General features: G+C 47.2%; 1 protein-coding gene across 4 annotated transcripts in view; it reads left to right on the forward strand.

Annotated features, from left to right (window-relative positions):
* Nucleotides 1-12,266, forward strand: part of Tcp11l1 (t-complex 11 like 1) — a 29,566-nt gene extending 17,300 nt beyond the window's left edge. For all 4 annotated transcript variants that reach the window (XM_048360472.1, XM_048360473.1, XM_048360475.1 and 1 more), the window contains 4 exons: nucleotides 3,452-3,648; nucleotides 7,426-7,607; nucleotides 9,572-9,744; nucleotides 11,190-12,266. In XM_048360472.1, coding sequence (XP_048216429.1) covers nucleotides 3,452-3,648; nucleotides 7,426-7,607; nucleotides 9,572-9,744; nucleotides 11,190-11,389 — 752 coding nt within the window. In that variant the 3' untranslated portion in view covers nucleotides 11,390-12,266. The remainder of the gene's footprint in view (nucleotides 1-3,451; nucleotides 3,649-7,425; nucleotides 7,608-9,571; nucleotides 9,745-11,189) is intronic.
* The last annotated feature ends 2,071 nt before the right edge of the window (nucleotides 12,267-14,337 follow it).

Genomic DNA, 14,337 nt, shown 5'->3' on the forward strand with positions numbered 1-14,337 from the left:
TTTGTACATCATTTTGACAATAAATAAATCGATTAAAAAAAAAGAAAACTAAATTGGCAAGCAAAAGCAATATGGGTAGGGCATGAGAATAGAAATTAGAAAGAGTGAAGATGTTCTACTTTTTTATGTTGTTGTTGTTGGTTGTGGCACCTGGGCACTGCCCCTGAACTCTTGAGCTCAAGTCTAGGGCTCTACCACTTGAGCCACAGTGCCATTTCCGGTTTTCTGGTAGTCAAATGGAGATAAGAGTCTCATGGACTTTCCTGCTTTGAACCACATCCTCAGATCTCAGCCTCTTGAGTAGATAGGATTACAGGCATGAACCACCAGCTCCCAGCTTATACTTTTTTTTAATTTAATAAAGACACCAGTTTGAGGTAAGTTACATTTTCATGACATCTTTTTTTTTTTTTGGCCAGTCCTGGGCCTTGGACTCAGGGCCTGAGCACTGTCCCTGGCTTCTTCCCGCTCAAGGCTAGCACTCTGCCACTTGAGCCACAGCGCCGCTTCTGGCCGTTTTCTGTATATGTGGTGCTGGGGAATCGAACCTAGGGCCTCGTGTATCCGAGGCAGGCACTCTTGCCACTAGGCTGTATCCCCAGCCCTCATGACATCTTTTTTATTTTTATTTTTTTGGCTAGTCCTGAGGTTTGAAAATGGGGCTTGGGTTCTGTCCTGTGGGTTTTTTTGCTCAAAGCTAGAGCTCTAACACCTGAGCTATAGTTCTACTTCCAGATTTTTTTTTTGGCCAGTCCTGGGCCTTGGACTCAGGGCCTGAGCACTGTCCCTGGCTTCTTTTTGCTCAAGGCTAGCACTCTGCCACTTGAGCCACAGCGCCACTTCTGGCCATTTTCTGTATATGTGGTGCTGAGGAATCGAACCCAGGGCCTCATGTATACGAGGCAAGCTCTCTTGCCACTAGGCCATATTCCCAGCCCCCCAGATTTTTTTTTTTTTTTAATTTTGTTCTTTTGCCAGGCCTGAGGTTGGAACCCAGGGCCTGATCTGTCCCTGCGCTTCTTTTGCTCATGGCTAAACTCTACCAATTGAGTCACAAGACCATTTCCGGCCTTTTCTGTTTATGTGGTACTGAGGGATCAAACCTAAGGCTTCATGCATGCTAGGCAAGCAATCTACCACTAAGCCACATTCGCCCCTATATTTTTTGTAGTTAATTGGAAATAAGAGATTCACAGGCTTTCCTGCTTAGGCTGGCTTTGAACTATTATCCTCACATCTCAGCCTTTGGAGTACCTAGGATTATAGGCATGAGCCACTGATGGCTGTTGATGACATACTTCTTTTTTTGTTTGTTTTGTTTTATTCATTACTTTGTATTATTTTATTAAATTATTAAAGGTACACAGTGAGAAATATGACACGATGGTTTGAGTATTTCTATTACTACCACTCCATCCTCATCCAGAGGCAAGAATTTTCCTTGGTTTCAACTCCTTGAGTGTTCCTATTAAACCCTTCAGACATGTATTCCATACACCATTTCCTAATTATCAATCCTACAGCTTATCTGTGGATCATGTGTTGCTCTAACCAAGAGAAGCTACTGATATCACATTATTCACTTCCCATTTTTTACCCAACAAATGTGCTACTCCCAGTTCCCCTCAGGTTACCCTTAGTGCTATCAGCAATTACTCATTTATTGTGTGTGAGTGTGTGTGCATGTGCTTGTGCATGTGTGTGTGTGTGCCAGTCCTGGAACTTAAACTCAGGGCCTGGGAACTGGATGACATACTTCTTGTGAGTTCATTCGTTCTTCTCCTGCCTGTTGGATATAGCAGGCCGTTTTGCTTTATGTCTGCTCTATATGCATGAGTCTCTCCATGCCAAGGAAAAGTTCCATTTATTTATCTTTATTGTTGTTTTGCTCAAGCTAGCCTAAAACGTGATTCTTGTATTTATACCTCCTGTATAGTTGGAATGAAGAAGTGTGTGTCCCCCTGCTGTGCTTTTTACTGGTTGAGATGGGGTCTTGTGTACTTTTGCCCAGGCTGTCTCAGAATCACCATTCTCCCAAACTTCATCTCCTAAGTCACTCCCCGTACTTTCAGGCATGAGCTATGGTGCCAACCAAAAAGTCTCATTTTTATGAACCTCTCAGAAGACACACAAATGAGTATAGAATGTGAAGCTATATTGTATTTTGAGGGACGTTTTGGGTGGTTGTGTGTGTGTGTGTGTCTGTGTGTCTGTGTGTCTGTGTTGACAGTTGGCATTCTGGGTAAATTTCAGTCCTCAGATCCAGTTCATGCTGAATTCCATTCGGGGTCTAGCTATGCTGATGACACAATGAGAATGGCAGTCTCTGGCTAGAGTGTGTGTCTTGGCCAGATGAGTTCATTCAGTGCCCGGAGCCATTGGTCTCTCCAGTACCAGACAGAGATGTCTGAAGGATGTATGGGAACAGTGGAGTTAGTAAGAGCACAGTAGAGGTGTTGTAAGAAGTGGGCATTGTCCCTCTCAGAAGACTCCAAAAGCACAGTTACAGAAGCTGAAGAGCCTTAGCATTAGAAGCAATACCAGAGAGACTGAGATACAGCGCAAGACTGCAAAGTGGAGACCTCACCATGGTCCCTGGCTGTCAGAGCCTGGTCCTTCCTTCCACGTATTTCCAACACTCGGGACTGCGGAGAATGCTGTCTGCAGAAGGCCGAAAGCAGAGAGGCCAGATTGCCTGGTAGTCCAAACAAACTGAGAGCTCCGGGATCAGCAGAGAACAGAAGAAGCACATCCTCTGTCAGCAGGGAAGAGTGGATGGCAGCCACAACCTCATCTGCCCACCCTCTAGGCTTCCGGGATGGCACAGGGGCAGGCTGCTATATCTCCAGGCCCTTTTTTGATCTGAAGGTAGACAAAACCCTCGGGCTCTTTCTGTATATCCTTAGGGTATCCACTGCCCAGCTCTGCTTAGACGAGCAGGAGGAGCATGCTGGCAGATGAAGGCCACTGGATGGATCCCCAGCAGTGCTTCAGCACTGTGGACTTCACATCAAACACTGAGCTGATGAGGGTGAGACCTGGACAAGAAAAGGCTCATCGCAAGGCAAAGGAATCACCACCCAGGGCTCACTCCAGCCAGGTTATACCTGTGTGTCTCTAGGCAAGAATTTTTGCCACCTCACAGCTGGAATCGTCACGGCTTCCAGCCACATTGCAGGCCATGCTCAGGATGGGCAGAGCAGGAGGAAGCCTTGTTAAGCACTTGTGGACAGCGAGGCTTGCCAGGTCCTGCATCAGAACAGCCTGGCAGGTGAGGGGTACACAGATGTCTGCATCAGAAATCTGGTATTTGCCTGAGATCACTCAGCCAGTGATGGACAGCGCTGTGATCTAGACCAAGTTCTATTGCTTGTGATGTTTACTCTTTACTGTCATTCCAGGAAGCATTCCTGCTAAGTGTCAGGGTAATTTTTGCAGCTTTGTTTTTCAGATTCCCTGGACTTTGTTACCCAGTGGCTAGAAGAAGCCTCAGGTGACCTCATGACTCAGAAGTACAAGCATGCCCTGATGGCTGCGGGAGGGGCCGCCGGCTCTGGGGATGCTCCTGTGCTGACCCGGGCGGCTGTCCAGAATTATGCATACCTGAAGCTTCTGAAATGGGACCATCTCCGGAAACCGTTCCCTGAGGTAGGTGCTGCCCAATCACACATTTCTCTTTGTGCCACTGAACTTATTAAAAGAATAGAATTCTGCTAAAACTCACTTAAAATTCACATTCAGGGTGCCTTTTAGCATATTTTCATAATTATGCAACCATTATGATTATTTAATTTAGAACATTTCATCACTCAAAAAAGAAACTCAGCCTGGGAATGTGGCTTAGTGGTAGAGTATTTGCTTAGCATGCATGAAGCCCTGGATTCAATTCCTCAGTACCACACCACATACACAGAAGGCGAAAGTGGCGCTATGGCTCAAGTGGTAAAGCACTAGCCTTGAACACAGAGAGGCTCAAGGACAGAGCCCAAGTGCTGAGTTCAAGCCTCCTGATTAACAAAAATAAATAAAGAAAAAAATAAAAAGAAACTCTGTACACATTGACAGTCAGTACTCTTTCTTTCTTCTCCCCCTAAACTCTACTCTCTGTGGATTTCCCTCTTCTGGAAATTTCATATAAATGGAATCCATTAGTACACTTGGGGCCTTTTGTGTCTAAGCTTTTCTTGTGAAGCAGAGTATTTTTGTCCATGTGATAGCATGTATCAGCAGCTCCTTTTATTTTCCTTTTTCCCCTTTTCTTTGTGTTTATTTGTTTTGAGACAGAACTTTGCTATATATCCCTAGGTAGTCCCAGACTTCTGATCCTCCTGCCTCAGCCTCTCATAATGGTAGGATTATAGGCATGCACCACCACACCAGGCTTTCTTGTCATTTCTATTATATTAACAGAGACATGCCATAAAGTTGCTTCTACCATTGCTACCAGCTCACTGAGTGTATTCCCCTTGTTGTGTAACAATCACCACTGCCCATCTCCAGAATGTTTCTAACTCCACCCACCGCATAGTATTCCCCCTCCAGCTGTGTGTACAGATTTGGCCATGCTAGGCTGTAAATAATGTATTCCCCTATGTCGGTACACCCCATTTTATTGTCTCTGTTGATGAGCATTTCGATTGTTTCTTCTTTCTTGAGGATGGAGGGTTGGGGCAGTACTGGGAGTTGAACTTGGGGCTTTGTTCTTGGTGGCAGAAAAATCCATCCCTTGACCCACACCTCCAGCCCTTTTAGCTTTCCTTGGTCTGCTTTTTTGCTTCGGCTTGCCTGGACCACAGTTTTCCCATCTCTGTTTCACACACAGCCGGATGGCAAGCATGTGGCCCTGTAGCCAGGCTTGAAAATGATGCCCCCTCCCCTCTGTCTGGACCTCCCAAGTAGCTAGCATTACAAGTACACCAGCCTTTCACTTTTGACCATGTTTGCAGCTTTCTTGGTTGCATAGTAGGATTAGAACTGTAGGATTACATGGTTACTTCAAGCTTAACGTTTTGAGAAACTACTAGCAGCGGCATCATTTTACAGCTCCATGAGCAACTATAATACTTTCAATTTATGCTGGTGAATTTTTCTTTTTTGGGGGGTTTGAGGATGGAGAGCAGCGCTAGAGATTGAATTTGGGGCTTTGTACCTGCTAGTCAAGTGCTCTCTACCAGAGCTACAGCCCTGCCCTTGTTTCTTTGAATCGGGTGTTGCTACCTTGTTTCTTTGAATCCAGTGTTGCTAAGTCCCAAGTAACCCTGGCTGCTGCCAGCCTTAACCACCTGCCACTTATCTAGCTTTTATCTTCATCTTCACTGAAACCACAACAATGCACTGGGCATGGTAGTTCACATCTGTAATCCTAGCACTCAAAATCTGAGACTGGAGGGTCTGTAACCCAGGCCAATCTGGGTTACATAATGAGAGCCTGTTTCAATAAAACAAAGCCAAAAAGTCATTACTACCTAATTGCTGTACAGTTTATCTAGAAACTTCTTCCCCTTCCTGGCTGTGCAGTGTTTTTGTCTGTTTTGCTTTTCACTAGAAGTACTATAGTAATAATTAAGGGGCAGGTTAAACAAAGGATTATTGTATCGGGAAATAAGTGTCCTTCCCTGTTCTTTCTTTGAGGGTGCTTGTACTTCCTATCTCTAGCCTCACATCCTGCTACTTCTCTAAATATCTTTCTCATGAGTTCTTATATTTCTGTTTAAAAAAAAAACAGCCTGTAAGTGGGGCTGGGAATGTGGTTTAGTGATTAGAGTGCTTGTCTAGCATGCTTGAAGCCCTGGGTTTGAATCCTCAGTGCCATATAAATGGAAAAGGCTGGAAGTGGCGCTCTGGCTCAAGTGGTAGAGTGCTAGCCTTGAGTAAAAAGAAGCTCCGGGAGGCTGGGAATATGGCCTAGTGGTAAAGTAATCGTCTCATATACATGAAGCCCTGGGTTCAATTCCTCAGCACTACATATATAGAAAAGGCCAGAAGTGGCGCTGTGGCTCAAGTGGTAGAGTGCTAGCCTTGAGCAAAAGGAAGCCAGGGACAGTGTTCAGGCCCTGAGTTTAAGCCCCAGGACTGGCCAAAACCCTGTAAGTTTCAGATTTTTACCTCTTGTCTCTGGGTTCCCTGATTGTGCTGGAGGAGGGGCTCCCAGGAATGTGGAATTGTGGGAAGTGTTCCTTCCTGAGTCATGGCCTGTTATCTTCTGGAGGGAAGTTTCTGGCTTGGCATTTGTGGGGAGGAGGTGCTTTCCCCAGGGCCAGGGCATCTGTTCTCAGAATCTGTCCTGAAAAATCTGTGTCCTCCAGCCCTGCTCAGGGTTGCTGTCACTGCATTGCGGTGTTGCAGTGGACACTGTTGGTAGAGGCTGCTAAGCAGTGTTTAACCAGAGGGTCCTCACCCATCAGGAATTGTTTGATATCCTGGTAACTTTGAGCTCTGACCCCACGTGTGAAGAGCTTCATTTGGCACATCTCCTTCCTTAAAAGTTTGATTATTGTGGGAAAAACTCAGATCTGAGGTGGGATCTGCCTAGTCCCCTCTGCTGCCTTTCCCCAACCACTGGCACAGCGTGACCACGGCTTCTGTAACAGGGACCGAGTGGTCATGGCCGTGGACTCAGATGACTGCTTCCTGGGCTGCTGTGGGTTGCTCCACGCCTGCTCTGTCCACTGTGCTTTCTCATTCTGTTCATCATTCACTTCCAGTTCTTGAGAGCCTCCTTTGTGTGGGGAGCCTAGGGGGATGCCAGGGGGAGTAATTGTAGGCTCTGCCCCCAATTAGCTCCTTCCTCCCTTGCCCTGCAGGGTGACTTCTTGGTTTGTGGGGGACAGACTGCCCCATAGTCCTGAACAAACTAGGAGTGGTCCCAGCTCTCTTCTCAGTGCCCTTTCCTCTCTAAAGGCTGCAACTCCTGTGGGTTCAGGTTAGCTCTACCGTTTCCACCTTTCACATAGCCCTGTGAGATAGGAAGCCCCATCTTACTTGGGCCTCAGAAAGAGACTTGCTTGACACAGCCTGTGAAGTCTGAATTTACTGAAGCTGTGCTTCAGCTTCTTAGCAAGAGTGTTGTGCTGCATCTTTCTCAGCAAGAAGGGGCACAGGTGGAGGGAAAGGCCACAAAAGCTCTGAAGAGAGGAGATCCTGAGGAACACTGTGGAGGCAGGTGGGGCTGTGCTGCCCTCTGCTGCTCAGCAGTGACCTCTCTTTTTGTTTGTGTTTTTGCCAGTCCTGGGGCTTGAACTCAGGGCCTGAGCACTGTTCCTGGCTTCTTTTTGCTCAAGGTTAGCACTCTGCCACTTGAGCCACAGTGCCACTTGGCTTTTTCTGTTTATGTGGTGCTAAGGAATTGAACCCAGGGCCTCATGCATGCTAGGCAAGCACTTTACCACTAGGCCACATTCTCAGCCCACCTCATGTTCTTTACAGACGGTTTTGATGGACCAGTGTCGCTTCCAAGAGCTCCAGGTGCAGCTGGAGCAGCTGACCATCCTAGGAGCTGTGTTACTGGTGACATTCAGCATGGTAGCCCCTGTGATTTCCAGCCAGGCCGACTTTGCTGAGAAGCTCAAGATGATTGTAAAGATTCTGCTAGCAGATATGCACCTGCCGTGAGTGGCTGGGGGCCTGTGGAGTGTGGGCCTCTGGTGAACAGTGGGAGCGGTGGGGAGCAGCGAACAGCCTGGAGCAGGCTTTCCAGGTGGAGGCTACTGTCTGTGAGCCCTGGAGCCCTTGTTCTCTGACTTTGTTTACCTGGTGAGGACTGCATTGGAATTCACAGAGGGCTAGAAAGTCATGCATCAGTGAACTGCTTAGCAAGGTTCTAGAATAGTGCTCTGCACATGTTTGTGTCAGATCATGTTCCCTGGTGACCTTTACACACCTATATATGTAATTTAATGGAAACAACCCCCCCCCATAATGGAACTTGAATGAATTGGGTTTAATACATCCTGATACTTTCCATTAAAAAATACTGGGGGAGGGCTGGGAATATGGCCTATTGGTAAAGTACTCACCTTGTATACATGAAGCCCTGGGTTTGATTCCTCAGCACCACATATATAGAAAAAGCCAGAAGGGGCGCTGTGGCTCAAGTGGCAGAGTGCTAGCCTTGAGCAAAAAGAAGCCAGGGACAGTGCTTAGGCTCTGAGTTCAAGCCCCAGGACGGGCAAAAAAAAAAAAAAGAAAATATTGGTTGCTACCCACTGAATGGCTTTCACAACCAACTAGCTGTAAAACATAGCACTAGGGAACCAAGGTACCAGCAGCCTGCCCCCAGGTCAGGGATTAGCTCCCAACTAAGCTCTTAAAGAGAAAGGTCCAGCGCATACCAATTCCTTGCATGTTCCATGTAGCCTGCCATGCTGCTGTGACCACGCATGCTCTGACGTAGCAGCTCCTGCAGTGTAGTCCTGTGAGCTGGTTTAAGTGATTTACAGCACATAGAATGGTTTGGAATGGTTCTAAGTGAGTCCTGCATCTGACCAGGCCCAGTTCAGGTGCAGGCAGTCCTTCCCCTCTCCCATCCCCCACATTCTCACCTTTACCCAAAGGAGAGATTGTTCTGCTGAGCTCTCACAAAGCGGGGATGGTCAGTGCGTCAGCAGCTTGTCAGTGGCTTGTCCATGCGTGTGACTAGGGTGTGAGTCAGCCCAAGGAGGCTCTGTGCTTAGTTGAGGCCTAGCCTGAGGCCCTGGCCAGGTGCAGCCATGGGCTCTAACCAGAATCCCCTGCGGTGGAGCTGCCCTGTCACAGCTGCTGGTGGGGCGAGGTGGCCAGCCTGGGATTTCTAAGAATCCGACTCAGCATTCCAGCAGCCGCCCAGGCTGGAGTGGAGTTGGCACCAGTGAGTCCCCAGACCTGCTCCCCCACTCCCCGAAAGTCTACTGTGCAGAGGGTCTGGACCCACAGACCCACTCTTAGCCCTTAGTTTGTCCTTACATATACATGGGAATTGCTCAGTAAATTGTAGTCATTATTAAAGTAGCTAAAAATTAAATGACTTTCCCACCAGGAGCCTAGGGAGTCTGTGAGGGGAACAAGGAACAGAACTGTCTTTTGTGTTTCACTTGTTTTTTTCTTTTAAAAATTGTAATACAAAGAACTAAGGGGTGTTGTTCAGTTTGTAAAGGGCCCGCTGATGTGTGAAAGCCTGGGTTTGACCCCATTCCTGAGCATAGCAAAAACAACAAAAAATGGATACATTTACATGTTTCAAAATTCGAAAGGTGTAAAAGAGAATCCAGCAAAAACTTGCCCTCTCACTCTCATCTCATAACTACCAAATTCCGAGTTCTTATGCCAGAGCTTTTCCTTTATTACACATGCACTGGAAGGAGCTCCGCTTTGCGCCAGCAGCCCTGGCTTAGTCCAGGCTGGGCCCCGTCCCATGTCCTTGCTGTAGAGAGTGGAGTGGAAATTCTTCCCAGTCAGGTGGTACAGCTGAATGGTCAGGGTCCCCTGAAGCAGTCAATGCGCTACTTGGAGCTGGGGCTCTCCTCAGTGCAGAGCTGGTTGAAGTTACTTACACATGGCACCTTCTACCCCTGACTGCTTTCTTTCTCTGCTCCAGCTCGTTCCATCTGGAGGACGCCCTCTCCTCCACGGGGGAGAAGGTGTGCCTGGAGGTGAGCAGCCGCCTCTCCCTGTGCGGCTTCTCCCCCTTCTCCACGGACAAGGAGACTGTGCTCAAGGGCCAGATTCAAGCCGTGGCCAGTCCTGAGGACCCCATTCGCAGGATCATGGGTGTGTATGTGTATGTGTATGTATGTGCGCATGCATGTGTGTGGGGGTGTGTATGCGTGCATGCATGTGTATGTGCGCATGCATGTGTATGTGTGCATGCATGTGTGTATGCGCGCATGCATGTGTGTATGTGTGCGTGCATGTGTGCATGCATGTGTGTATGCAAGCATGTGTGTATGCACGCATGCATGTGGGGGGGGTGTACAGGTACTGGGGTCTGGGTGCTGTGTCCTTTAGCTTTTTTGCTGTAGGCTGACATTCTACCACTAGAGCCACACATCACTTCCTGTTTTTTGCTGTTATTGACAATAAGAGTCTTGTAGACATTCCTAGAGACTTTGCCTCCCTGAGCTGGCTTCAGAATCCATCCTCAGATCTCAGCCTCCTGAGTAGCTAGGATTACAGATGTGAGCCACTAGCACCCAACACTGAATGCTTCTTTGTTTTGTAAGGCTACACAAGAAAGTGTAATACATGGATGATACTAAAAATATCATCCAGAATCAGTGCCTAAGTAGGACAAGCCTCCAACGTCCGTGACTCAAATGGCATTTCACTGTATGCACTGAAGAAGGGAGCTCATGCTTCTGTCATACGGACTTAGCTGGAAAAAGGACATCGCAAGTTTAGTGGCTCCTTTTCCTTCTCCTTCCCCTCTTCTTCCTTGTTTCTGTCTGTCTGTCTATCCCTTTTTGTTTCCTTCCAGGACCTGGTGCACGCTAAGCACACCCAGCCCTCTTCTGTTTTTACTTTGTGCTTACTGCTTTGTTTTCCCTCTTGATCATTGTCTTGGGCAATGGCTGCGAGTGGAGTGTGCCAGTGTCTCCGCTGCCCTTTGCTCAACCACACGCATTTTTAAAAAATTATTTATTAATTAAACAAATTTTTTTTGACAAGGTGCTGTGCGAAAGGGGTACAGTTACATAGTAGGGCAGTATGTACATTTCTTGTGCTATCTTACATCCTGTTTTTCTTTCCCTTCCCTAGGTCAGGTAGACATACATACAATACACAATGTACCAAGACATATACAGTAGCCACGTGGCCCTACGCCAAAGAAAATTCGCCTAGGGCTTTAAATGTAATGTCTACAATAGACAATATGTCGACAATAGTCTTATACGTATGTACATACATAGCTTTTGAGCTATTGCCACACGCATCTTGATTGCAACTCGGTTTGAACTTCTAGGGAGCAGCCTCATGCTCCCGGCACTCTGGGGGCTACGGAGAGGATGGTGACTGTGACAGGCCCTAGTTTCTACCTTCATAAAACTATCTGGAGCAGGAGACCAGCATTACAACCAGGAAGAATGCTGATCATCTGAACTGGGGATGACAGAAAGACTTCCCAGAGGTGGTTGTTAGAGCAAGGACTGAAGCCTAGTGAGAAGTCAGTAAGGTCACCTTGAATGGGAAGCCACTAATGACCCTCTACCTTTCAGAGTCCCGGATCATCGCCTTCCTGGAAACCTACCTGGCCTCTGGTCAGCAGAAGCCATTGCCCACCGTGCCTGGGGGACTGAGTCCTATTCAGAAAGAGCTGGAGGAGGTTGCTGTGAGGTTCGTTCGCCTGGTCAACTATAACAAGATGGTCTTCTGCCCCTACTATGATGCAATCCTCAGTAAACTCCTCCGAGCCTAACTGTGCAGCCCTCCAGCGGCAATATTAGCTACTCTTCTCAGAATACCTGTTCTCAACTATACCGTTGCTTTGGAAAATGGCTATGTAGTACATTGCTATTTAACAGCACTGATTCCAAAGGAAGGAGACTACCTATCACTGTTGAAAAGACTTGTAAGAATGCATTGAATCCTATTTTGAGAGATTGTATTTATGAGTGCAAGTTTACAAATCAAAGCTTTTTGTTATCTTAAGTTTTATAGATAACACTCAGCTTTTAGCAGCTGACTGCCTCTGTCTCTATTCCTACCCCTTGGTGATTGTAGCTGCCATGTTCTCCCAAGAAGGTGGGACCTCTCTCTTCTGAGCAGTTCTTTCAAATTCCCCATGCTGACAGCCACAGAGTCCAAGGGACTAAGCCATGACTTTACCTCTTTTCCCTCCCTGGAAGAGCCTTCTAGTCCTCTTCCCCCACCCCCCGCCCATATATTTCATGTTAGAACGGTTACCTGTAGTCTGACTGCCCCTCTTCTCCTATCTTCTCCTTCCTCTGTGCCTGGAGCCCTTTTGTTCTAGAGCAGACTGTTCTGTTGGGCTGGGGATACAGTGCAGTGGTTTAGTGTGAACAAAGCCCTGAGTTCGATTCCACAGCCACACAAGCTGGGTGTGGAGGTACACACCTGTAATCCTAGCACTTGGGAGGTTGAGGCAGGAGGTTAGTGAGTGCAAGACAAGTCTGGGCTGTATGCTGAGATCTTAATTCAAACACAAAGCAGTAACAGTAAAAAAGAATGGGATCTTAAAAAAAAAAAAAGAAATGGTTTCATCTTTAAACCATAAAAGTTATTGGAGAAAAGCTTAGATATATGTATATAATTAAGTGTAATAGGAAAGAAGAGAAATGTTTCTTCTTTTGAAAACTTCCTTCTAATATAAGATAGATGCATTGATTAAATCATCTGGCTGTAAGTGGTTTGGGCAATCTAGGCCAACTTCACCCGTTTAGATAGGGAAAAACCCCTGCTAGTCATTATCAAGAAGCTCTGGTGACCAGAATTTCAGGCGTGCCTCACGCCTGCGCACTCTGGGGCTCACAGATTCTGTGTTCTGGTAAAAACAATGTGCTTTTGTGCACGTATGCAGATTGCAGACAGGACACTGCTGGAGCAGAGGCCGGAGGCTGGTAGAGTGCAAGGGACAAGACAGTGCAGGGAACCCCTTTATCAAGGGGGCATGGGGTGAGAGGACCACACACCCTCACGCTGCAGGCTGAGACGTGAATGGTGGCATCCGGACACTCGTGTGGTGGGGCACGCCTGCACTGCTGCACACAGCTCCAGGCCCCCGGCTACAGAGCAAGTTCCAGATGTGTCTAGTGTGAGGGCACGGCCTGCAGTCCCAGCACTTAGAGGTTGAGGGAACAGAAACAAGCTCCGAACTCTACGCTGCTTTGTCCTTGCAGTCGATATATGCTGCATTAATAGAAAGTCATTAAAATTTAGACTGAAGAACAGATTTTCCCTGGTTTCTTCCTGAGAATGCCAAGCATTGTTCCGGAGGTGCAGCTCCGTAGTGGGGCGCTTACTTAGAATGTGAGGCCTTGGGCTTAATCACCAACAGCAAAACAAAGGAGGGAGGACGGAAAGAAAGAAAATCATTGAATAGTAACTAATCTTAGAGGTAGAAGCAAGGTGGAAGCTCCTTCAGAAAGGCCCCAGGGAGACCAGCAGTATCCAGAGCAGCTGGGGTGAAGGCCACATTCACTGCGACCACTGAGCTTGGTGTCCAGGCAAAGTGTGTGTCTGAAGACCGCAGCGCAGGCGATCGGCGGGACCGGGCCATCGCCATGGTGTCCTGAGCGGGAGGAAGTGGCTACTCCGGGAGGCGATCAGTGCTTTTCAAAATGCTTTCTGCTCTTGTTAATTTGGAAATTGCTCATAGCCCCAGGTTTATATGAAGGACTTATACCTGGTTGTAGGAGTTCAGATAAAAATTACATATAAGCAGGTCAGTATTAAGGTTTCTACTTCTCATCTATAATGATATGGCTAGTTAAAAAACAGGGCCAGGAGTGTGTGTAGGTGCTGGGCAGAGAGACCTTGGGGTCCCTGTGAACTGGCCACATTTTAAGGAAGAGCACTTTCAAAGAAAACCCAAACTCCATGTGTTGTAGAATGCTGAGTGAACAGAAGTTGCACGCTGATGGCGCCTTGGGTTCCTGGGTCGTGGAGCCTCGGGTACCCAGCTCAGCACTTTGCCTGCTTTAGAGTTTGGGGGCTTCTGCTCCCCTGCAGAGATGAGGGAAGGAGCTTTCTCCCACTTCCTGCAGCAACTTCCTGAATCTCAAAAAAATGCTTCTATTCTAAGAGTTGGCTCTTAAGATTAAAAAAATAAATAAATTAATCCCTCACAGAGCTAAGGCCGGGCAGTGTGGAATCTTGATGTGTTCACGACATGGAGCTCTACGCCTCTCTGCTACTACTGGCAGAAGCCAAGAATGCAGGAGCAAAGTTCAGAGTCCCAGTGCGCACACAGTGTCTTCTTGTTGCTCTACAAAGCCAGCGAGCTCACTTGCTTCTTGGAATCTCACAGAATTATCAGTGAGAACCAGAAAAATTTCTTTAGTTTGTTTGCTACTCAGGAAGCACAGGAGCCATTTACTTGTTAACTATTCCTTCCTTACAAGCTGAGACAGACATCCTTTGCAATGTAAGTTACCCTTTAGAATTGACTTGATTCAGCCTGGTGCTGGTGCCTCACGCAGGTAATCTTAGCTACTCAGGAGGATGAGATCTGAGGATCACGGTTTGAGACCAGTGTGGGCAGGAATGTCCATAAGACTCTTATCTCCAATTAAGGACACAAAAAAAGCTGTACATGGAACTGTATCTCAAGTAGTAGAGTGCTACCCGTGAGCAAAAAGCTCAGGCCCTAAGTTCAAAAAATACCAGGACCAGTAGCAAAAAAAA

Source organism: Perognathus longimembris, chromosome 13, assembly GCF_023159225.1.
Source record: "Perognathus longimembris pacificus isolate PPM17 chromosome 13, ASM2315922v1, whole genome shotgun sequence".
Taxonomy (NCBI): Eukaryota; Metazoa; Chordata; class Mammalia; order Rodentia; family Heteromyidae; genus Perognathus; species Perognathus longimembris.